Source organism: Scyliorhinus canicula, chromosome 18 (assembly GCF_902713615.1).
Source record: "Scyliorhinus canicula chromosome 18, sScyCan1.1, whole genome shotgun sequence".
NCBI lineage: Eukaryota > Metazoa > Chordata > Chondrichthyes > Carcharhiniformes > Scyliorhinidae > Scyliorhinus > Scyliorhinus canicula.
In genome coordinates, this window is record NC_052163.1 from 42,137,326 (window position 1) to 42,162,677 (window position 25,352).

General features: G+C 50.9%; 1 protein-coding gene across 9 annotated transcripts in view; it reads right to left on the minus strand.

The window, feature by feature from the left end:
- Positions 1-25,352, minus strand: part of LOC119953294 (epsin-2-like) — a 101,664-nt gene that overhangs the window by 52,638 nt on the left and 23,674 nt on the right. For 4 of the 9 annotated variants that reach the window (XM_038777416.1, XM_038777415.1, XM_038777410.1 and 1 more), the window contains exon 2: positions 7,843-8,505. The exons of 1 other annotated variant lie outside the window; for it this stretch is intronic. In XM_038777416.1, coding sequence (XP_038633344.1) covers positions 7,843-8,505 — 663 coding nt within the window. Of the gene's footprint in view, positions 1-7,842; positions 8,584-9,340; positions 9,616-9,799; positions 10,020-19,685; positions 19,708-25,352 lie in introns of those variants that run through there. 4 more of the 9 variants (XM_038777414.1, XM_038777412.1, XM_038777413.1 and 1 more) reach the window with 4 other exon arrangements.

Consider the following 25,352-nt stretch of genomic DNA (forward strand, 5'->3'; position numbering starts at 1 on the left):
ATTTTTATTCTCCTCCTTTTTCACATTTTCTCCCGAATTTACACCCACCAACAATAAACAATAATCATCAACAAATATGTCAATCTCCATAACAATAACAACGATCCCATCCTCCCACCAACCCTCAAATATCAGCCCACATGTTTACATAAACAAATGACAAAAAGGAATCAGGGATTACCCATAGTCACCATTCATACACACAGACCCCTTCCTGCCAACCCTCCTACCCATTCCCCACCAACTAATGTTCGTTGTTATCCAGTTCTTGAAAGTGCGTAATGAATAATGCCCATGACTTGTAGAACCCCTCCGTCCTTCCCCTCAGTTCAAACTTTACCTTCTCACGGGTCAAGTATTCCAACAGATCCCCCCGCCACGCCAGGGCACAGGGTGGAGAGGCTGCTCTCCATCCCAGCAGGATCGGCCTTCGGGCGATCAGCGAGGCGAAGGCTATGATATCTGCCTCCGCACCCGTTTCCAACCCTGGCTGGTCCGACTCCCCGAATATGGCCTCCTGGGGACCCGGGTCCAGTTTCATGTGCACCACCTTGGAAATTACCCTAAAAACCTCCTTCCAGTAATCCCCAAGCTTTGGACAGGACCAAAACATATGAACGTGATTAGCGCCCCCCCCCCCCACCCACCCACCCACCCCCCCGCAATGTTCACTCACATCTTCTACTCCTTCAAAGAATCGGCTCATCCTCGCCCTCGTGAGGTGTGCCCTGTACACCACTTTCAGCTGTATCAGCCCCAACCTCGCACATGAGGTGGAGGCATTCACTATCTGGAGCACCTCACACCAGACCCCCTCCTCTATAACCTCCCCCAACTCTTCCTCCCACTTTGCTTTGATCCCTTCCAGTGGTGCCTTATCCTCTTCCAAAATAGCTCCGTAGTATGAGTGCATTGATGCATGTGTGTGTATCTGTGGGGTATATCAGTGTATGTGTGTGTATATTTGTGGGGCATATCATTTTGTGTGTATATAATCTGTGGGGTATATTAGTGTTTGTATGTGTGTGTGTGTATATACCTGAGGAAGTATATAAGAGTGTGTGTGCATATAGTAATAATCTTTATGGTGGCACGCGGCACAGTGGTTAGCACTGCTGCCTACAGCGCTGAGGATCTGGTTCGAATCCCGGCCCTGGGTCACTGTTCGTGTGGAGTTTGCACATTCTCCCCGTGTCTGTGTGGGTTTCACCCCCACAACCCAAAGCTGTGCAAGGTAGGTGAATTGGCCACACTAAATTGCCCCGTAATTGGAAGAAAAAAAGATAATAATTGTAAATTAATTTTTAAAAACAAATCTTTATTAGTAGGCTTACATTAACACTGAAACAAAGGGCAGGATTCTCTCAGCCCGGGACTTGTGGGAGGAAATCGGAGCACCCAGAGGAAACCAATGCAAACACGGGGGGAACGGGTAGACTCTGCACAGACAGTGAGCCAAGCTGGAATCAAACCCGGGTCCCTGGTGCTGTGAATCAACAGTGCTAACCAATGTGCTACTTTGGGCTATATATCTGGGAGGCTTTCAATGTGTGCATGTACATCTGTGGGGGTATATCAGTATCTGTGTATATATATCTGAGGGGGTATATCAGTATGTGTGTGTATATATCTGTGGGATATATCAGTATGTGTGTGTATATATCTGTGGGATATATCAGTGTGTGTATATCTGTGTTTATACTATGGGGTATATCAATGTGGGGTAAATACTTGTTTAAATATCTGTGGGGGTATATCACTGTGTGTGTACATATCTGTGGGGTATATCTGTATGTGTGTGTATATATCTGAGGGAATATATCAGTATGTGTGTGAACATATCTGTGGGGTATATCAGTATGTGTGTATATATCTGAGGGGATATATCAGTATGTGTGTATATATCTGTGGGGTATATCAGTATGTGTGTGTATATATATGTGGGGGTATATCAGTATGTGTGTGTATATATCTGTGGGGGTATATCAGTATGTGTCTGTATATATCTGTGGGGGTATATCAGTATGTGTGTGTATATATCTGTGGGGGTATATCAGTATGTGTGTATATATCTGAGGGGGTATATCAGTATGTGTGTGTATATATCTGTGGGATATATCAGTATGTGTGTGCATATATCTGTGGGGGTATATCAGTATGTGTGTGTATATATCTGTGGGGGTATATCAGTATGTGTGTGTATATATATATGTGGGGGTATATCAGTATGTGTGTGTATATATCTGTGGGGTATATCAGTATGTGTGTGTATATGTATGTGGGGGTATATCAGTATGTGTGTGTATATATCTGTGGGGGTATATCAGTATGTGTGTGTATATATCTGTGGGGGTATATCAGTATGTGTGTGTATATATCGAGGGGGGTATATCAGTATGTGTGTGTATATATCTGTGGGGGTATATCAGTATGTGTGTGTATATATCTGTGGGGGTATATCAGTATGTGTGTGTATATATCTGTGGGGGTATATCAGTATGTGTCTGTATATATCTGTGGGGGTATATCAGTATGTGTGTATATATCTGAGGGGGTATATCAGTATGTGTGTGTATATATCTGTGGGATATATCAGTATGTGTGTGTATATATCTGTGGGGGTATATCAGTATGTGTGTGTCTATATCTGTGGGGGTATATCAGTATCTGTGTGTATATATCTGTGGGGGTATATCAGTATGTGTGTGTATATATCTGTGGGGGTATATCAGTATGTGTGTGTATATATATCGGTGGGGGTATATCAGTATGTTTGTGTATATATCTGTGGGGGTATATCAGTATGTGTGTGTATATATCTGTAGGATATATCAGTATGTGTGTGTATATATCTGTGGGGGTATATCAGTATGTGTGTGTGTATATATCTGTGGGATATATCAGTATGTGTGTGCGCATCTGTGGGATATATCAGTATGTGTATATCTGCGGGGTATGCAGTGTGTGTGTCTACAGCTGTGGGGTATATCTGTGTGTATATCTATGGGGTATATCAATGTGGGGTAAATATGTGTTTAAATATTTGTGGGGGTATATCAGTGTGTGTGTACATATCTGTGGGGTATATCAATGTGTGTGTGTATATCTGTGGGGCTTATTAGTTTGTGTGCATATAATTGTAGGGTACATCAGTGTGTATTTATATGTCTGTGGGGTATATCAGTGTGTTTATATATCAGTGGGGGTATATCAGTGTGTGTATATCTGTGGGGGTATATCAGTGTATTTGTGTGTGTGTGTGTGTGTGTACATGTGCGTGTATATTTGGGAGAGCTTAAACTAATTTGGCAGGGGAATGGGAACCGGATTTGTAGTCCAGCAACTAAGGAAGCCAATATTCAGGACGCCAAAGCATGTAGTGATGCAGTGGGGAAGGTAATACTGACAAAGGAGAGTACTTGCAGGCACGGAGATGGGTTGAAGTGTGTATACTTCAACGCAAGAAGCATCAGGAATAAGGTGGGTGAACTTAAGGCATGGATCGGTACTTGGGACTACGATGTAGTGGCCATCACGGAAACTTGGATAGAAGAGGGGCAGAAATGGTTGTTGGAGCTCCCTGGTTATAGATGTTTCAACAAGATTAGGGAGGATGGTAAAAGAGGTGGGGGGGGGGGGGGGGGGGGGGGGTGGCATTGTTAATTAGAGATAGTATAACAGCTGCTGAAAGGCAGTTCGAGGAAGATCTGCCTACTGAGGTAGTATGGGTTGAAGTCAGAAATAGGAAAGGAGCAGTCACCTTGTTGGCAGTTTTCTATAGGCCCCCAATAGCAGCAGAGATGTGGAGGAACAGATTGGGAAACAGATTTTGGAAAGGTGCAGAAATCACAGGGTAGTAGTCAAGGGTGACTTCAACTTCCCAAACATTGAGTGGAAACTCTTTAGATCAAATAGTTTGGATGGGGTGGTGTTTGTGCAGTGTGTCCAGGAAGCTTTTCTAACACAGTATGTAGATTGTCCGACCAGAGGGGAGGCCATATTGGATTTGGTATTTGGTAATGAACCAGGGCAAGTGTTAGATTTGTTAGTGGGGGAGCATTTTGGAGGTAGTGACCACAATTCTGCGACTTTCACTTTAGTAATGGAGAGGGATAGGTGCGTGCAACAGGGCAAGGTTTACAATTGGGGGACGGGTAAATACAATGCTGTCAGACAAGAATTCAAGTGCATAAGTTGGGAACATAGGCTGTCAGGGAAGGACACAAGTGAAATGTGGAACTTGTTCAAGGGACAGGTACTACGTGTCTTTGATATGTATGTCCCTGTCAGGCAGAGAAGAGATGGTCGAGTGAGGGAACCATGGTTGACAAGAGAGGTTGAATGTCTTGTTAAGGGGAAGAAGGAGACTTATGTAAGGCTGAGGAAACAAGGTTCAGACAGGGCGCTGGAGGGATACAAGATAGCCAGGAGGGAACTGAAGAAAGGGATTAGGAGAGCGAAGAGAGGGCATGAAAAATCTTTGGCGGGTAGGATCAAGGAAAACTCCAAGGCCGTTTACACATATGTGAGAAATATGAGAATGACTAGAGCGAGGGTAGGTCCGATCAAGGACAGTAGCACGAGATTGTGTATTGAGTCTGAAGAGATAGGAGGTCTTGAACGAGTACTTTTCTTCAGTATTTACAAACGAGAAGGGCCATATTGTTGGAAAGGACAGTGTGAAACAGACTGGTAAGCTCGAGGAGATACTTGTTAGGAAGGAAGATGTGTTGGGCATTTTGAAAAACTTGAGGATAGACAAGTCCCCCGGGCCTGACGGGATATATCCAAGGATTCTATGGGAAGCAAGAAATGAAATTGCAGAGCCGTTGGCAATGATCTTTTCGTCCTCACTGCCAACAGGGGTGGTACCAGGGGATTGGAGAGTGGCGAATGTCGTGCCCCTGTTCAAAAAAGGGAATAGGGATAACCCTGGGAATTACAGGCCAGTTAGTCTTACTTCGGTGGTAGGCAAAGTAATGGAAAGGGTACTGAGGGATAGGATTTCTGAGCATCTGGAAAGGCATTGCTTGATTAGGGATAGTCAGCACGGATTTGTGAGGGGTAGGTCTTGCCTTACAAGTCTTATTGAATTCTTTGAGGAGGTGACCAAGCATGTGGATGAAGGTAAAGCAGTGGATGTAGTGTACATGGATTTTAGTAAGGCATTTGATGAGGTTCCCCATGGTAGGCTTATGAAGAAAGTAAGGAGGCATGGGATAGTGGGGAATTTGGCCAGTTGGATAACGAACTGGCTAACCAATAGAAGTCAGAGAGCGGTGGTGGATGGCAAATATTCAGCCTGGAGCCCAGTTACCAGTGGCGTACCGCAGGGATCAGTTCTGGGTCCTCTGCTGTTTGTGATTTTCATTAATGACTTGGATGAGGGTGTTGAAGGGTGGGTCAGTAAATTTGCAGATGATACGAAGATTGGTGGAGTTGTGGATAATGAGGGCTGTTGTTGGCTGCAAAGAGACATTGATAGGATGCAGAGCTGGGCTGAGAAGTGGCAGATGGAGTTTAACCCTGACAAGTGTGAGGTTGTCCATTTTCGAAGGACAAATATGAATGTGGAATACAGGGTTAACGGTAGGGTTCTTGGCAATGTGGAGGAGCAGAGAGATCTTTGGGTCTATGTTCATAGATCTTTGAAAGTTGCCACTCAAGTGGATAGAGCTGTGAAGAAGGCCTATGGTGTGCTCGCGTTCATTAGCAGAGGGATTGAATTTAAGAGCCGTGACGTGATGATGCAGCTGTGCAAAACCTTGGTACGGCCACATTTGGAGTACTGTGTGCAGTTCTGGTCACCTCATTTTAGGAAGGATGTGGAAGCTTTGGAAAAGGTGCAAAGGAGATTTACGAGGATGTTGCCTGGAATGGAGAGTAGGTCTTACGAGGAAAGGTTGAGGGTGCTAGGCCTTTTCTCATTAGAACGGAGAAGGATGCGGGGCGACTTGATGGAGGTTTATAAGATGATCAGTGGAATAGATAGAGTAGACAGTCAGATACTTTTTCCCCGGGTGGAACAAACCATTACAAGGGGACATAAATTTAAGGTGAATGGTGGAAGATACAGGGGGGATGTCAGAGATAGGTTCTTTACCCAGAGAGTAGTGGGGGCATGGGATGCACTGCCTGTGGAAGTAGTTGAGTCAGAAACATTAGGGACCTTCAAGCGGCTATTGGATAGGTACATGGATTATGATAGAATAATGGAGTGTAGATTCATTTGTTCTTCAGGACAGCACAGTAGCATTGTGGATTGCACAATTGTTTCACAGCTCCAGGGTCCCAGGTTCGATTCCGGCTTGGGTCACTGTCTGTGCGGACTCTGTACATCCTCCCCATGTGTGCGTGGGTTTCCTCCGGGTGCTCCGGTTTCCTCCCACAGTCCAAAAATGTGCAGGTTAGGTGGATTGGCCATGCTAAATTGCCCTTAGTGTCCAAAATTGCCCTTAGTGTTGGGTGGGGTTAATGGGTTATGGGGATAGGGTGGATGTGTTGACCTCGAGTATGGTGCTCTTTCCAAGAGCCGGTGCAGACTCGATGGGCCGAATGGCCTCCATCTACACTGTAAATTCTATGATAATCTATGGTTAATCTAGGACAAGGGTTCGGCACAACATCGTGGGCCGAAGGGCCTGTTCTGTGCTGTATTTTTCTATGTTCTATATCTGTAGATGTACATCAGTGTGTGTCTGTATCCGTAAGGGTGGGGGGGGGGGGGGGGGGGGGTTGTGTGTGTGTGTGCATGTGTGTGTATATCTGTAGGGGTATATCAGTGTGTGTCTGTATTGTGGGGGGGGGGGGGGGTTTGTGTGTGTGTGTGTATATATGTGTATATATCTGTAGGGGTATATCAGTGTGTGTCTGTATTGTGGGGGGAAGGGTTTGTGTGTGTGTGTATATATGTGTGTATATCTGTAGGGGTATATCAGTGTGTGTCTGTATTGTGGGGGAGGGGGGGGTTTGTGTGTGTGTATATATGTGTGTATATCTGTAGGGGTATATCAGTGTGTGTCTGTATTGTGGGGGAGGGGGGGGGGGTTTGTGTGTGTGTATATATGTGTGTATATCTGTAGGGGTATATCAGTGTGTGTCTGTATTGTGGGGGAGGGGGGGGGGGTTTGTGTGTGTGTATATATGTGTGTATATCTGTAGGGGTATATCAGTGTGTGTCTGTATTGTGGGGGGAAGGGTTTGTGTGTGTGTGTATATATATGTGTGTATATCTTTAGGGGTATATCAGTGTATGTCTGTATCCGTGGAGGTGGGTTTGTGTGTATACCCGCATATGTAGCGAGGGGGGTTGTATCACATGTGTGTTTATCTGTGTGTGTGTGTCTTTGTGCAGGCTTGTGCATGTTTGTTTGAACATTTCACAACTTTGGGATATCTCAAAGTGCTTTACAGCCAATCTCATAATTTCGAAGTGTTGGCACTGCCATGGAAAATGCAGCCGTCAACACGCACACAGCAAGATCCCACAAACAGCAATTTGATAGTGACCAGATAATTTGTTTTAATAACACTGTGGAGCAATAAATATTGGCCAGGACATCAAGAAAAAGTACCCTGCACTTCTTTGAATCCTGTTGTGCCTTGGGATCCTATACATCCACCTGACAGGACAAATAGGGCCGAGTTTTAATTTCTCATTTGAAAGACACCCACCCAGTACTGCACTGGTAGTGCCAGCCTGGAGCGGGACTTGAACCCACAACCTTCCGACTCTGACCCTCTGACGTGCAGCTGACAGGACATGGGGAAAAATAGGATTCAATGGAAAATAGAAGCAACTGCAGGTTCCCAAGCAGCATTGAGGTTAGTGCCTGTACTCACATTCATTGAGGGACACGGGAGACCCAGCTCTCGACTTTCTGAACTCCTCTCCTTGGCTGTACAAAGACAGGTTTGGGTGGCTGGAGCCTCGGCCAAAGGTAGGTTGCTGGTTACTGCCCAAACCTGTCGTCACCTGGGACATTCTCTCTTTAGTTTTCAGCGCGTGAGCTCGTTCCTGGCGCAGACGCTCCTCGTCTTTCAGCAGAGCGACGAGTTGTTTGGCCCTTTCTCTCACATTGATGCCTTGGTCTTTGCCATCCCGGTCGATGTACTGGAAATCCTTCAGGGTCTGCACTGTGTAGATGTTCTCCTTGCACTGTTGAGACACTTTCTCTGAACCAGTTTTGATGAGATAATCCAGCAGGGTCAATGCTTTATAAACATGTCTCCAGTTCTTCCCGTGGTCGTTCAAACGCTTCCAAACCATGCCCATGATTTCGGAAAATGCCACCACGTTAAAAGTCAGGTCAGCAATGTTGGACATGAGAGAGCTGGGTGGGCCCCATGGGTCATTGGATGTGGCTTCTCGAACCTTCACCTCCGCATCTGAGTAGTTGTGGACAATATTCTTCATTTGCCTCCGTATAGCTGAGGTGGCCATCCTCTGGTGTCCAGTGAATCGCGACTGCAGACAAATCAACTCGATCCGGGGAGTTTGTATTACTGTAATCCAAGAGGACAGGCCGTCACTATCCCATCAGGGTTTGTCCCCAAACACCAGCAAGAATTAGGGAGCCTCAGCTGTGAGCAGAAGAACGAGAGGAGTCATCATCTTACAAATCCAGAAACTCACACGGCTCATCTTAGCAACTTTCTCCCAGAGGACAGCCTCAAACCGGGGGTTCAGGTGAGACTCCCCATGAATTCCTGAGCTGGGGGGGGGGGGGGGGGGGGGGGTCACAATCCAAACTCGAAAGCTGTGCCTCTCGCTTGGAAAACAGCTTTGTAAAATTTAGCTCAAATTCCATTTGATTTGTAAAATTCATTTCGAGATAGTCAGCATTCTGGATTGAGATCTCACATGTACCCAAACCCATCCCCCAACCCTCCCCCCTCCTCACTCGCCCCACCTCCTCAGTTCACCCTCCCCCCATACTTTTTTTAAATAAATTTAGATTACCCAATTATTTTTTCCAATTAAGGGGCAATTTAGCATGGCTAATCCACCTACTCTGCACATTTTTGGGTTGTTGGGGGCGAAACCCACGCAGACACGGGGAGAATGTGCAAACTCCACACGGACAGTGACCCAGAGCCGGGATCGAACCTGGGACCTCAGCGCCGTGAGGCGGTTGTGCTAACCACTAGGCCACCGTGCTACCATTCCCCCCATACTTTACCCACCGGCTTCACCCCCTCATCCTCAGTCACACACAGAAACATGCTCACAGATGCACCATTCTATACGCCCTCAAACGCACAACGTCACACACCACAAAACACCCCCACACTGACTCGAGGTGACTGGGCAGCATGAAGTAATTTCCCCCTGACCCACCTGGCCCAGGACAGCCCTGGGATTGGCACTGTCACCCTCCCAGCAATGGGGACAACTCTCGCCAGTTAAAGAATCAATCACCGAATGAAATGCAAACTTCGGCTGCTTTTGCAATGGAGAAAGTGACTTTGTCCAAGTCCAGGCACGAACCAATCACTTCTTGCTCGCCTCGGCTCGATTTGCACATTGGACTGCCTGCATCATGGAGCTGCACGAGAAAGGAGATCCCCAAAAGAGAGACTCACAGGCCCACTCTGACTGACAAGAGCAGAGCAAAAGAGAAAGTTAGTAATCAGACAGCAAAGCCCAGTGCACCCCAGCTCCCAAAAGTAGAAGCAAGATGTGAAGTTTGTCCATTAAAAGCTCTCTTGTTTAAGATCATTGCCCAGAGAGATCAGCGGTGCTAATTTCAAAAAGGTTCAGATATTTTACAGCAAACATAGTTAAGGAGGGACTCACCGGTCGCTGGGCAAACTACTCCAGTAATCAACTCACAAACAAAGTGAGCAGAATTTGCAAAAACAGCAACTCTGAGGTCAAAGAGAAGAGGAGGCGGGCTGGAGGGAGAGCAAACTGGATCAATCTATTGTCCGGAAATGCATTCGGCATATGAGACAGTCATTAAATGTAAACCCAGCACAGCATTCTCCCACAGGAGTACAGGAGGGGATATACCAAGCTTTGCACAGAGAGAGAGAGAGAGACAGGGAAACTGAGTGAGAGAGAGAGTGACTGTCAGAGAGCAACAGGGAGAAAAACATTGAACAACAGATAGGGATGAGAGGGGGAAAGGAGTGGGAGGAGAGAGAGAGGCAGACGGGGGAGAGATATGGAGAGAGACATAAAGAAAGAGTAGAGAGAGAGATACACACACCCACAAATAGACGAGGAGGGAGGATATCGATGCTCCCTTAGCCAACACTGTGTGAAACCCACTTGGGAGTGTTTGGCAGTAAATGACAACCCGGTCACTCTGGGAGGTTTCTAATCATCAACTCCCATAATCAAGGGCAGGAAAAGAGGTCACACCTCAGAGGAGGGCACAAATCATCAACACCAACTGTGTTGGCTGATTGACTGTGTGTAGGGGGGGGGCTGATCGACTGTGTGTGGGGGGGGGAGCTGATCGACTGTGTGTGGGGGGGAGCTGATCGACTGTGTGTGGGGGGGGCTGATTGACTGTGTGGGAAGGATCTGATTGACTGTGTGAGGGGGGAGCAGATCGACTGTGTGAGAGAGGTGATCGACCGTGTGTGGGAGGGAGCTGATTGTGTGTGGGGGGCTGATTGTGTGTGTGGGGGGGCTGATTGGCTGTGTGTGGGTGGGGCTGATTGACTGTGTGTGGGTGGGGCTGATTGACTGTGTGTGGGTGGGGCTGATTGACTGTGTGTGGGGGGGCTGATTGACTGTGTGGGGGTGGGGCTGATTGGTTGTGTATGGGAGAGCTGATTGGCTGTGTGGGAGGGGCTGATTGACTGTGTGGGGGGAAGCTGATTGACTGTGTGTGGGGGGAGCTGATTGACTGTGTGTGGGGGGCTGATTGGCTGTGTGTGGGGGGGCTGATTGGCTGTGTGTGGGGGGGGCTGATTGACTGTATGTGGGGGGGCTGATTGGCTGTGTGTGGGGGGGCTGATTGGCTGTGTGTGGGGGGGGCTTATTGACTGTGTATGGGGGGAGCTGATTGACTGTGTGTGGGGGGGGGCTGATCGACTGTGTGTGGGGGGGGAGCTGATCGACTGTGTGTGGGGGGAGCTGATCGACTGTGTGAGGGAGGTGATCGACCGTGTGTGGGAGGGAGCTGCTTGACTGTGTGTGGGGGGGGGGGGGGGACTGATTGTGGGGGGGCTGATTGACTGTGTGTGGGTGGGGCTGATTGACTGTGTGAGGGAGGTGATCGACCGTGTGTGGGAGGGAGCTGCTTGACTGTGTGTGTGGGGGGGGGGCTGATTGTGGGGGGGCTGATTGACTGTGTGTGGGTGGGGCTGATTGACTGTGTGTGGGTGGGGCTGATTGACTGTGTGTGGGTGGGGCTGATTGACTGTGTGTGGGTGGGGCTGATTGACTGTAAGTGGGTGGGGCTGATTGGTTGTGTATGGGAGAGCTGATTGGCTGTGTGGGAGGGGCTGATTGACTGTGTGTGGGGAAGCTGATTGACTGTGTGTGGGGGGAGCTGATTGGCTGTGTGGGGGGCTGATTGGCTGTGTGTGGGGGGGCTGATTGGCTGTGTGTGGGGGGGCTGATTGACTGTATGTGGGGGGGGCTGATTGGCTGTGTGTGGGGGGCTGACTGGCTGTGTGTGGGGGGGGCTTATTGACTGTGTATGGGGGGAGCTGATTGACTGTGTATGGGGGGAGCTGATTGACTGTGTGGGGGGGGGCTGATTGGCTGTGTGTGGATGGAGCTGATTGACTGTGTGGGTGGGGCTGATTATGTGTAGGGGGAGCTGATTGTGTGTGGGGGGGCTGATTGACTGTGTGTGGGTGGGAACTGACTGACTGTGTGTCGGGGGGCTGATTGACTGTATGTGGGGGGAGCTGATCGACTGTGTGGGGAAAGAGCTGATCAACTGTGTGTGGGGGGGGGCTGATTGACTGTGTGGGAAGGATCTGATTGACTGTGTGAGGGGGGAGCAGATCGACTGTGTGAGGGAGGTGATCGACCGTGTGTGGGGGGGGGCTGATTGACTGTGTATGGGGGGAGCTGATTGACTGTGTGTGGATGGAGCTGATTGATTGTGTGTGGGGGGGCTGATTGACTGTGTGTGGGGGGGCTGATTGACTGAGTGTGGGTGGGGCTGATTGGCTGTGTATGGGGGAGCTGATTGGCTGTGTGGGAGGGGCTGATTGACTGTGGGGGGAATCTGATTGACTGTGTGTGGGGGGAAGCTTATTGGCTGTGTGTGGGGGGAGCTGATTGACTGTGTGTGGGGGGGCTGATTGGCTGTGTGTGGGGGGGCTGATTGGCTGTGTGTGGGGGGGCTGATTGTGTGTGGGGGGGATGATTGACTGTGTGTGGGGGGGGAGCTGATTGTGTGTGGGGGCAGCTGATTGACTGTGTGTGGGGGGCTGATTGGCTGTGTGGGGGGGGCTGATTGGCTGTGTGGGGGGGGCTGATTGGCTGTGGGTGGGGGGAGCTGATTGACTGTGTATGGGGGGAAGCTGATTGACTGTGTGGGGGGGGGCTGATTGGCTGTGTGTGGATGGAGCTGATTGACTGTGTGGGTGGGGCTGATTATGTGTAGGGGGAGCTGATTGTGTGTGGGGGGGGCTGATTGACTGTGTGTGGGAGGGAGCTGACTGACTGTGTGTCGGGGGGCTGATTGACTGTATGTGGGGGGAGCTGATCGACTGTGTGGGGAAGGAGCTGATCGACTGTGTGGGAGGGAGCTGATCGACTGTGTGGGGGGGGGGGGGTGCTGATTGTGTGTGGGGGGAGCTGATTGATTGTGTGTGGGGGGGCTGATTGGCTGTGTGTGGGGGGGCTGATTATGTGTGGGGGGGGGCTGATTGACTGTGTGTGGGGGGGCTGATTGGCTGTGTGTGGGGGGGCAGCTGATTGACTGTGTGTGGGGGGCTAATTGACTGTGTGGGAAGGATCTGATTGACTGTGTGAGGGGGGAGCTGATTGACTGTGTGAGGGAGGTGACCGACCGTGTGTGGGAGGGAGCTGCTTGACTGTGTGTGTGTGTGGGGGGGGGGGGGGGGGGGGCTGATTGTGGGGGGGCTTATTGACTGTGTGTGGGTGGGGCTGATTGACTGTGTGTGGGGGGGCTGATTGGCTGTGTATGGGGGAGCTGATTGGCTGTGTGGGAGGGGCTGATTGACTGTGGGGGGGAAGCTGATTGACTGTGTGGGGGGAAGCTTATTGGCTGTGTGTGGGGGGAGCTGATTGACTGTGTGTGGGGGGAGCTGATTGACTGTGTGTGGGGGGGCTGATTGGCTGTGTGTGGGGGGGCTGATTGGCTGTGTGGGGGGGGGCTGATTGACTGTGTGTGGGGGGAGCTGATTGTGTGGGGGGGGAGCTGATTGACTGTGTGGGGGGGGGCTGATTGGCTGTGGGTGGGGGGAGCTGATTGACTGTGTATGGGGGGAGCTGATTGACTGTGTGGGGAAGGAGCTGATCGACTGTGTGGGAGGGAGCTGATCGACTTTGTGTGGGGGTGGGGCTGATTGTGTGTGGGGGGAGCTGATTGATTGTTTGTGGGGGGGGCTGATTGGCTGTGTATGGGGGAGCTGATTGGCTGTGTGGGAGGGGCTGATTGACTGTGGGGGCGAAGCTGATTGACTGTGTGTGGGGAAGCTTATTGGCTGTGTGTGGGGGGAGCTGACTGACTGTGTGTGGGGGGGGCTGATTGGCTGTGTGTGGGGGGGCTGATTGGCTGTGTGTGGGGGGGGCTGATTGTGTGTGGGGGGGGTGATTGACTGTGTGTGGGGGGAGCTGATTGTGTGTGGGGGGAGCTGATTGACTGTGTATGGGGGGCTGATTGGCTGTGTGTGGGGGGAGCTGATTGACTGTGTGGGGGGGGGGGCTGATTGACTGTGGGTGGGGGGAGCTGATTGACTGTGTATGGGGGGCTGATTGGCTGTGTGTGGGGGGAGCTGATTGACTGTGTGGGGGGGGGGCTGATTGGCTGTGGGTGGGGGGAGCTGATTGACTGTGTATGGGGGGAGCTGATTGACTGTGGGGGGGGGGCTGATTGGCTGTGTGTGGATGGAGCTGATTGACTGTGTGGGTGGGGCTGATTATGTGTAGGGGGAGCTGATTGTGTGTGGGGGGGGCTGATTGATTGTTTGTGGGGGGGCTGATTGGCTGTGTGTGGGGGGGGCTGATTATGTGTGGGGGGGGGCTGATTGACTGTGTGTGGGGGGGCTGATTGACTGTGTGTGGGGGGGAGCTGATTGTGCGGGGGGGGCTGATTGACTATGTGGAGGGGACTGTTGAATGTGTGTTGGAGGGAGCTGATCAACTGTGTGGGGAGGGAGCTAATTGGCTGTATGTGCGGGGGGAGCTGATTGACTGTGTGGGGGGGGGGAGCTAATTGGCTGTATGCGCGGGGGGGAACTTATTGACTGTGTGTCGGGGGGAAGCCGATTGACTGTGTGTGGGGGGGCAGCTGATTGACTGTGTGTGGGGGGCTGATAGACTGTGTGTGGGGGGCTGATTGACTGTGTGTGGGGAGAGCTGATTGACTCTGTGTGTGGGGGGGCTGATTGACTGTGTGTGTGGGGGGGCTGATTGACTGTGTGTGTGGGGGGGCTGATTGACTGTGTGTGTGGGGGGGCAGATTGACTGTGTGTGGGGGGGGCTGATTGACTGTGTGTGGGGGGGCTGATTGACTGTGTGTGTGGGGGGGCTGATTGACTGTGTGTGTGGGGGGGCTGATTGACTGTGTGTGGGGGGTGATTGACTGTATGTGTGAGGGGGGCTGATTGACTGAGTGGGGGGAGCTGATTGTGTGTGGGAGGGGCTGATTGACTGTACGAGGGGGGGCTGATTGACTGTGTGTGGGGGGGAGCTGATTGACTGTACGAGGGGGGGCTGATTGACTGTGCGTGGGGGGAGCTGTTTGTGTGTGGGGGGCTGATTGACTGTGTGTGGGGGGGCTGATTGACTGTGTGTGTGGGGGAGCTGATTGACTGAGTGGGGGGAGCTGATTGTGTGTGGGAGGGAGCTGATTGACTGTACGAGGGGGGGCTGATTGACTGTGCGTGGGGGGGGTGCGGATTGTGTTTGGGGGGCTGATTGACTGTGTGTGTGGGGGGCTGATTGACTGTGTGTGGGGGAGCTGATTGTGTGTGGGGGGAGCTGATTGACTGTGTGTGGAGGGGAGCTGATTGGCTGTGTGCATGGGGGAGCTGATTGACTGTGTGTGGGGGGGGGGGCTGATTGACTGTGTGTGGGGGTGGGGGGGAAGCTGATTGACTGTGTGTGGGTGGGGCTGATTGACTGTGTGGGGAGGTTGCTGACTGACTGTGTGGGGGGGGCTGATTGACTGTGTGGGGGGGGGGCTGATTGACTGTGTGTGGGGAGGTTGCTGATTGACTGTGTGGTGAGGCTGATTGACTGTGGGTGGGGGGCTGATTGACTGTGTGTGGGGGGGGCGCTGATTTACTGTGTGTGGGGGGGCTGATTGGCTGTGTGTGGGGGGGCTGATTGGCTGTGTGTGTGGGGGGAGCTGATTGACTGTGTGTGGGGGGGCTGATTGGCTGTGTGTGGGGGGGCTGATTGGCTGTGTGTGGGGGGGCTGATTGTGTGTGGGGGGGGCTGATTGACTGTGTGTGGGGGGGAGCTGATTGTGTGTGGGGGGAGCTGATTGACTGTGTGTGGGGGGACTGATTGGCTGTGTGTGGGGGGGGCTGATTGTGTGTGGGGGGCTGATTGACTGTGTGTGGGGGGAGAGCTGATTGACTGTGTGTGGGGGGCTGATTGACTGTGTGTGGGGGGGAGCTGATTGACTGTGTGGGGGGGGAAGCTGGTTGTGTGTGTGGGGGGAGAGCAGATTGACTGTGTGTGGGGGGCTGATTGACAGCGTGTGGGGGGAGAGCTGATCGACTGTGTGGGGGGGGAGCTAATTGGCTGTATGTGCGGGGGGAGCTGATTGACTGTGTGGGAGGGAGCTGATTGACAGCGTGTGGGGGGGGCTGATTGTGTGTGGGAGGGAGTTGATTGGCTGTGTGTGGGGAGGGAGCTGATTGGCTGTGTGGGGGGGCTGATTGACTGTGTGAGGGAGGGAGCTGATTGTGTGTGGGGGGCTGATTGTGTGTGTGGGGGGGCTGATTGGCTGTGTGTGGGGGGGAGCTGTTTGTGTGTGGGGGGCTGATTGTGTGTGTGGAGGGCTGATTGACTGTGTGTGGGGGGGGAGCTGATTGACTGTGTGTGTGGGGGGGGGCTGATTGACTGTGTGTGGGGTGAGCTGATTGTGTGTGGGGGGCTGATTGACTGTGTGTGTGGGGGAGCTGATTGTGTGTGGGAGGGAGCTGATTGACTGTGTGGGGGGGGCTGATAGACTGTGTGAGGGGGGGCTGATTGACTGTGCGTGGGGGGTGTGCGGATTGTGTTTGGGGGGCTGATTGACTGTGTGTGTGGGGGAGCTGATTGTGTGTGGGGGGAGCTGATTGACTGTGTGTGGAGGGGAGCTGATTGGCTGTGTGCATGGGGGAGCTGATTGACTGTGTGTGTGGGGGGGGGGGCTGATTGACTGTGTGTGGGGGTGGGGGGGAAGCTGATTGACTGTGTGGGGGGGAGCTGATTGACTGTGTGTGGGTGGGGCTGATTGACTGTGTGTGGGGAGGTTGCTGACTGACTGTGTGGGGGGGGCTGATTGACTGTGTGTGGGGAGGTTGCTGATTGACTGTGTGGGGGGGGCTGATTGACTGTGTGTGGGGGGGCTGATTGACTGTGGGTGGGGGGGCTGATTGACTGTGTGTGGGGGGGGCGCTGATTTACTGTGTGTGGGGGGGCTGATTGGCTGTGTGTGGGGGGACTGATTGGCTGTGTGTGTGGGGGGAGCTGATTGACTGTGTGTGGGGGGGCTGATTGGCTGTGTGTGGGGGGGCTGATTGGCTGTGTGTGGGGGGGGCTGATTGTGTGTGGGGGGGCTGACTGACTTTGTGTGGGGGGGAGCTGATTGTGTGTGGGGGGAGCTGATTGACTGTGTGTGGGGGGACTGATTGGCTGTGTGTGGGGGGGATTTGATTGTGCGGGGGGGGGCTGATTGACTATGTGGAGGAGACTGTTGAATGTGTGTGGGAGGGAGCTGATTGACTGCGTGTGGGGGAGAGCTGATTGACTGTGTGTGGGGGGCTGATTGACTGTGTGTGGGGGGAGAGCTGATTGACTGTGTGTGGGGGGCTGATTGACTGTGTGTGGGGGGGAGCTGATTGACTGTGTGGGGGGGAAGCTGGTTGTGTGTGTGGGGGGAGAGATGATTGACTGTGTGGGGGGGCTGATTGACTGTGTGTGTGGGGGGGCAGATTGACTGTGTGTGGGGGGGGGCTGATTGGCTGTATGTGCGGGGGGAGCTGATTGACTGTATGTCGGGGGGGAAGCCGATTGACTGTGTGGGAGGGAGCTGATTGACAGCGTGTGGGGGGAAGCTGATTGACTGTGTAGGAGGGAGCTGATTGACTGTGTGTGGGGGGGGGCTGATTGTGTGTGGGAGGGAGTTGATTGGCTGTGTGTGGGGGGAGCTGATTGACTGTGTGTGTGGGGGGGGGCTGATTGACTGTGTGTGGGGTGAGCTGATTGTGTGTGGGGGGCTGATTGACTGTGTGTGTGGGGGAGCTGATTGTGTGTGGGAGGGAGCTGATTGACTGTGTGGGGGGGGCTGATAGACTGTGTGAGGGGGGGCTGATTGACTGTGTGTGTGGGGGAGCTGATTGTGTGTGGGGGAGCTGATTGTGTGTGGGAGGGAGCTAATTGTGTGTGAGAGGGAGCTGATTGGCTGTGTGTGGAGGGGCTGATAGACTGTGTGAGGGGGGCTGATTGACTGTGTGTGGGGGGGGGAGCTGAATGTGTGTGGGGGGCTGATTGGCTGTGTGTGGGGGGAGCTGATTGTGTGTGGGGGGCTGATTGACTGTGTGTGGGGGGGAGCTGATTGTGTGTGGGGGGCTGATTGACTGTGTACGAGGGGGGGCTGATTGTGTGTGGGGGGGAGCTGATTGTGTGTGTGGGGCTGATTGACTGTGTACGAGGGGGGGCTGATTGATGTGTGTGGGGGAAGCTGATTGTGTTTGGGGGGCTGATTGACTGTGTGTGTGGGGGGTCTGATTGTGTTTGGGGGGAGCTGATTGTGTGTGGGAGGGGCTGATTGACTATGTGTTGGAAGGGAGCTGAATGACTGTGTGTGGGGGGAGCTGATTGTGTGTGGGGGGTGGGGGCTGATTGACTATGTGTTGGATGGGAGCTGATTGACTGTGTGGGGGGGGGGGAGCTGATTGACTATGTGTTGGATGGGAGCTGATTGACTGTGTGTGGGGGGGGAGCTGATTGACTATGTGTTGAATGGGAGCTGATTGACTGTGTGTGGGGGGGGAGCTGATTGACTATGTGTTGAATGGGAGCTGATTGACTGTGTGTGGGGGGGAGCTGATTGACTATGTGTTGGATGGGTGCTGATTGACTGTGTGTGACTGGGAGCTGGTAGAGTGTTCCAGGGTGCAGTGGCAGAGAATAGAAAGTCCTTGTTAAAATCGATTTGCTGAGTTAGTTATTCCAGTGCCCTCTGTGTACTTTGCTGATGCAATCTGAGTATTTTCCTGAGCTGATGAATAATTAAGCACTTACTGAAACCATTGGTTTTTCTGCTCCTGATTTATTACGTTGCCTATGATTATGAAACTGGTTCAGAGAAAAAGGTGAAATTCACCTCAAATTCTTGGCCCTGACCCCACAATCTGTATTCCCCACAGCTCAGCTTTTCTCAGGGACAATCTAACGACTGATTCTCCTGCCCCCATCTGACACACAGCCTGCTTCTCTTCACACACTCCTCACTGCCACAATCACAATCAGCAGCAAAACCTCCGGCTCATTTCTCCCTCCCTCACTAATGGATCCAGTGGCCAAGGCTGACAGCCTCCACTAGAGTCAGATCAGCAGGCAGTGCACAAACCCGGAATCAATCTCAGAACGACAGCAAGTTATTGTATTTCAATAGCACCTTTCACCACTCCAGGATCTCCCAAACACTTCACAGTCAACGTACTACATTTCAACGCTAAGTACGGTAGTAAGGCATGAGTCATGGCACCATTAACACCAACATGTCAACAACCAGATAATATTTTTGGTTTACTTTCAAATACTATTTTTTATGCCCACGTAATAGGGCAAACAGCATTGGATAGAAATCTCATACAAATAACAGCACCTCTGACAATGAAGAGCTCCCTCAGTACTAACTCTCCAACAGTGCGGGCAGCACTGTGGCCTAGTGGTTTGCACAGCTGCCTCACGGCGCTGAGGTCCCAGGTTCGATCCCGATTCTGGGTCACTGTCCGTGTGGAGTTTGCACATTCTCCCCGTGTCTGCGTGGGTTTTGCCCCCACAACCCAAAAATGTGCAGAGTAGGTGGATTGGCCACGCTAAATTGCCCCTGAATTGGGAAAAAAAATAATTGGGTCATCAAAATGTTTTTTTAAAAACTCTCCCAACAGTGCAGCTCTCCCTCAATACTAACCTGCCAACTGTACAGCACTCCCTCAGTGCTGATCCTCCAGTAGTGCAGCACTCCCTCAGTGCTGATCCTCCAATAGTGCAGCACTCCCTCAGTGCTGATCCTCCAATAGTGCAGCACTCCCTCAGTGCTGATCCTCCAATAGTGCAGCTCTCCCTCAATACTAACCTGCCAACTGTACAGCACTCCCTCAGTGCTGATCCTCCAGTAGTGCAGCACTCCCTCAGTGCTGATCCTCCAGTAGTGCAGCACTCCCTCAGTGCTGATCCTCCAATAGTGCAGCACTCCCTCACTACTAACTCTCCAAAAGTGTAGCTCTCCCTCAGTGCTAACCGTCCAAAAATGCAGTGGTCCCTCAGTACTAACCCTCCAACAGTGCAGCGCTTGCTTGGTATTAACCCTCCGACAGTGGAGTACACCCTCAGTATTACGAACATCGAATTAGGAGCATACGTAGGCCATTTAGCCCTTCAAGCCTGGTCTACCCTTTAAAAAGATCACGGCTGATCTATTTGTGTTTCGAATTCCACATTCCCATCCACCCACATAACCTCTGATTCCCTTGTCTAACCAGAATTTATCTACCTCCGAATTAAAAATATTCAATGACCCCGCCTTCAGAGGCAGAGTTCCAATATCACACAATCCTCAAAGAAAGAAATTCTTCTCATCTCTGTCCTAAAAGCAACTCCTAATTTTAAACCAGTTACCCCCTACAAGCACGATCCTCCAGCCAGGCTGTGTCAGGTTGGCACTGCCAAGGTGCCAGGTTTGCATATTTTGTGCGCACGTAATTGGGTTGGGCTGCCCGGCGTGGTCGTTGGTGGTGGTGGGGGGAGGGGGGGGGGGGGGGGGAATGCAGGTTGGGGTGGAGAGATCAGGGATTCTTTTCGGGGCCTCGGAGAAAACTACTTATCTTTGTGTCATCTGCAAATTCAGCTGCCATGCCTTTGCTCACTTCATCTAAGTCACTGATATAAATTGTAAAGAGCTGAGGCCCCACTACAGACCTCTTTGGCAATCCACTCTCATCACATCCTGCCAATCAGAAAAAGACCCATTGATACATAATCACTGTATTCTGTTCGCCGGCCAATCTTCTATCCCTCAATAACCGTTGATGTGGCACCTTGTCAATATGGGCAGCACGGTAGCATATCGGTTAGCACTGTTGCTTCACAGTCAGTGTCCCAGTTTCGATTCCCGCTCGGGCCACTGTCTGTGCGGTGTCTGTCCGAGTTTCCTCCAGTTTCCTCCCACAAATCCCGAAAGATTTGCTGTTAGGTGTATTGGACATTCTGAATTCTCCCTCACTGTACCCGAACAGGTGCCAGAGTGTGGTGACTGTGGTATTAGTATGCATGGGCGAAATTCTCCGACCCCAGCAGGGGCAGAGAATCGCTTGGGGCCGTCGAAAATCCCGCCCCCGCCGTGGCAGAGATTCTCCGCCACCCAGGAAGTGGCGGTGGCGGGAATCACGGCACTCCGAACGGCGAGGCCCCTGCGGCGATTCTCTGGCCCAGATGGGCCGAAGTCCCGCCGCTGGGAGGCCTCTCCCGGCGCCGAGGTTTGAACCACCTCTGGTGGCGGCGGGATCGGCGCCGCGACCGGGCCCCCGGGGTCCTGGGGGGGGCGCGGGGCGATCGGATCCCGGGGGGTGCCCCCGCAGTGGCCAGGCCTGCGATCGGGGCCCCCCGCTCAGACTCCGGGCCAGTGCCCTGGGTGCACTCTTTCTCCTCCGCCGCCGTCACGGCCTCCGCCAGGGCGGAAGCGGAAGAGAAACCCACATCGCGCATGCGCCGGTGATGACGTCAGCGGCAGCTGGCCGCTGACGTCACCGCCGGCGCATGCGCCGACCGGCAAAAGCCTTTCGGCCAGCCCCACTGCCGGGCCTGAAAGGCCCCTGGCACCGGTTTTTTGCGCCAGTCTTCTGGTGCCAACCGCTCCGGCGCGGGGCTAGCCCCCAAAGGTGGGGAGAATTCCCCACCTTTGGGGAGGCCCGACCCCGGATTGGTTGGCGCCACTCCCCTACGCCGGGACCCCCCGTCACGCCGGGTAGGGGAGAATCCCGCCCCATGCCAGTAAAGTAAGGGTAAATAAAATGGACACAGAGAGCCACTAGAGGGAGCTAGTCTCAGAAGTATATAAGAGATGATGCAGAGCCTTGTGGGACACGAGGTTGGAGTAGGTGATAGGAGCAGGAGCTGGCTAGAAGGACTGAAGATAGTGAGAGAGCAAGGAAGTAGTTTATTATGTTAGTGAGTTAGATGTAGATGAGTATAGTGAGTATAGTTTATGTGTGATCAATCAACTTTGTTTCTTAGAGATAAGTATCGAATCAAGTTAGTAGTGTTTAATAAAATAGTTTTGTTGGTTTACAAGACTAGTTGTTCTCTGATCAACACTGCACATCAAAGCCATCCGGATAGAGCAAGGCAGAGAATAACACAGAAACTAGGGGATTTTCACAGTAACTTTATTGCATTGTTAATATAAGTCTACTTGTGATAATAATAAAGATCATTATTAAATGCTTCTGGAAATCAAAATACACAAATCCCTTTCACAAATTCATGTTGACTTTTCCCAATTAACTTGAGTTTCTAGGGCAGCACGGTGGTGCAGTGGGTTAGCCCTGTTGCCTCACGGCACCGAGGTCCCAGGTTCGATCCCGGCTCTGAGTCAATGTCCGTGTGGAGTTTGCACATTCTCCCCATGTTTGCGTGGGTTTCGCCCCCACAATCTAAAAAAGTGCAAGCCAGGTGGATTGGCCATGCTAAATTGCCCCTTAATTGGAAAAAATGAATTGGGTACTCTAAATTTATTTTTAAAAACTTGAGTTTTTGTAAGTGTTCAGCCATAACCTCCTAAATGATTGATTCTAACACCTTCCACATGACAGTCATCAAGCTAACTGGCCTTTACTTTCCTCCCTCCTTCCCTTCTTGAATAGAGGGGTTATATTTGCTACTTTCCAGAATCTAACAAATTTTGGAAAATTAACACCAACACATCCACTACCTCCTTTGCCATGTCTTTAAGACCCAAGGGTTAAGTCCATCTGGACCTGGACACTTGTCAGCCCGCAGCACCATTGGTTTTCTCAGGACAGCTTCCCTAGTGATTGTAATTTCAACAAGTTGCCCTTTCCCTTTTGTTATGTAAGATTAGGGTAATACATTAGTACAGACAGAGGCTGAGCTAAAGGACAGAACAAGAGAAAGAGGTTGGCAAGCTGTAGTTAGCAGTTTATCACAATTGAGCCACAACTATTTAGTCTATATGAATTACTTCAACAAAAAGGTGAGTGTAATGTATCCAAGTTTGCTGACAATACAGAGTTAGGTGGGAAAGTATGCGATGAAGAGCGTGTAAAGAGATGTAGGTAGTTTCGGTGAGTGGACAAGAAGGTAGCAATAGCATAGAATGTGGGAAAAAGTGAATTAAATTTGGTCGGAAGAATAGAAAAAGAAAAAATTGAAAAAATGAGAATTATTCAATGTTTATATTCAGAGGAGCCTGGGTGTCCTTGTACACGAAACACAGAAAGATAACACATAGGTACAGCAAGCAATTCAGAAGGTGAAGGAATATTGGCCTTCAACGCAAGGGGGTTCGAGTACAAGGTAAAGACATTTTGTAGCAATTAGCTCAGGCTTTGTTGAGACTATACCTGGTGTACTGTTTACAGTTTTGGTGTCTATATTTAAGGAAGGATGTTCTTTTTTCTTTTTTTTTTTATAAATTTAGAGTACCCAATTATTTTTTCCAATTAAGGGGCAATTTAGCGTGGTCAATTCACCTAACCTGCACATCTTTGGGTTGTGGGGGCGAAACCCACGCAGACACGGGGAGAATGTGCAAACTCCACACGAACAGTGACCCAGGGCCGGGATTCGAACCCGGGTCCTCAGCGCCGTAGGCAGCAATGCTAACCACTGTGCCACCGTGCTGCCCAAGGAAGGATGTTCTTGCCTGAGAGAAGGTACATTAAACATTCAGATGGTTGTTTCCTGGAACAACAAGGCTGTTCTCTGAGGTGAGATTGAGTTGAATGAATCTTATAGTCTCCAGAGTTTAGAAAAATGACAGGGAGCACACAGGATAGACGCTGAGAACAGACAAAATTCAAATACACCAGATGCTGGAAATCTGAAGTAAACGCTCCCAGATGCTGAGAGGCTGTTTCACCTGGCTGGAGAGTTGAGAACTAGGGAGGGCCACAGTTTCAGGATAAGGGGTTGGTCATTTCAGACTGAGGTGAGGAGAAATCTCTTCACTCAGCATTGCAAACTTTTGCAGTTGTGAATGCTCAGTCATTGTTCACATTCGGATCTTTGGACTTTGAAGTCTGGATTTTCACACTGCTGAAAGGCTCCATGCCTTACCCAAAATGGTGCCTCAACCCCACAAATCTCTCCCCGAACCTCGCATGCCTATTTTCTTGGGGTGGGGGATGTGAATGGGGTGGACTGTACTTTGGACATCTGTTGTTCATGGAGGCAGTTTTGCGGGGGTGGAAGGGGGGGGGTGGGGGGGGGGGGGGCCTGCGTGGGAAGGCACGTTGTAAAGTTGGGCCTGTCGGGTGAAGGCCACAGAGACAAGCGATTGCTGGGTTGGTGAGAAGGCCCACCTTAGTTTACTCAGACTTTAGCCTAGTTTTATAAATCACTTTTTGGCCCTCTAACCCTCACCTTTTATGCCCCCCCCCCCCAACCTTCTTGCCTTTCATACTCACCACACTCATACCCTTTGCCACAGCTACTCAGACCACAATGCTATTTCCGTGCCACCTCCACAGCCACTCCACAAGTATCCACCATGTGCAGACCTCGGGAGCATGTGGAGATAAAACAAAATTCAACTTCTAACAGTCTAAAACCTGGGGTGGCACGGTGGTGCAGTGGTTAGCACTGATGTCTCACTGCGCTGAGGACCTGGGTTTGATCCCGGTCCCGGATCACTGTCTGTGTGGAGTTTGCACATTCTCCCTGTGTCTGCGTGGGTCTCACCCCCACAACCCAAAGATGTGCAGGGTAGGTAGATTGGCCACACTAAATTGCCCTTTAATTGGAAAAAAAAATTGGGGACTCTAAATTTATTTTAATAGGGAACAAAAAACCTCTGTTCACTAACTCCATCAAAGAGAGCTAATCCTAAAACTTTCAATCAAAATGTGAACTTAATCTCTCCCACATCCACTGAGAAAAGTGGTTTTGAAGCTTTTGAAACTCAGCCAATCATTCGCAATGGGATCAGCTGTAATAACAACCCTTGGAAAATCTGAACAATTAAGTTCACTCAGCCACACCAGATGGTCTTAACAATCACCGCTTCAGCAGCATGTGGTTTCTTTACTCTTTTTTCAAGTTTAAAAGGTTGGGGATTTAAATAACTTCAGATCATGACTCTTGACAGATCTTGCCACCAATCAAGAATCCATATTATTACCACAATGGGGAATCTGACAGCTCAAAATGGTTATGAAGTCTTTGATGTGGGGCAATGAAAATAAACATTTGTATTCATAAAAGGTTAAGTACTTGAAAAAATTGTTTGTTTTTATGAGGGGATTAAGTAGTGGAAGGAATTTAAATGTATTGAATGTGTTTTTTATGAATCACAGTCATTTTTTAAAAAGTGAAGTCTGTAACAGACGTTTAGAACATTATTTTATTTCATCCCACATGTCTCCTGAGGGTCTGCCAATGGTGGATACTGGGTGAGTTGGCATGAAGGTTGTAAAATAAAGGGTGGTGGATGGGGATCATGGGCTGGCATCAGTTGGCATGAAGTTGACATAGGGGCTATGATGGGCGATACACAGGCAAGAAT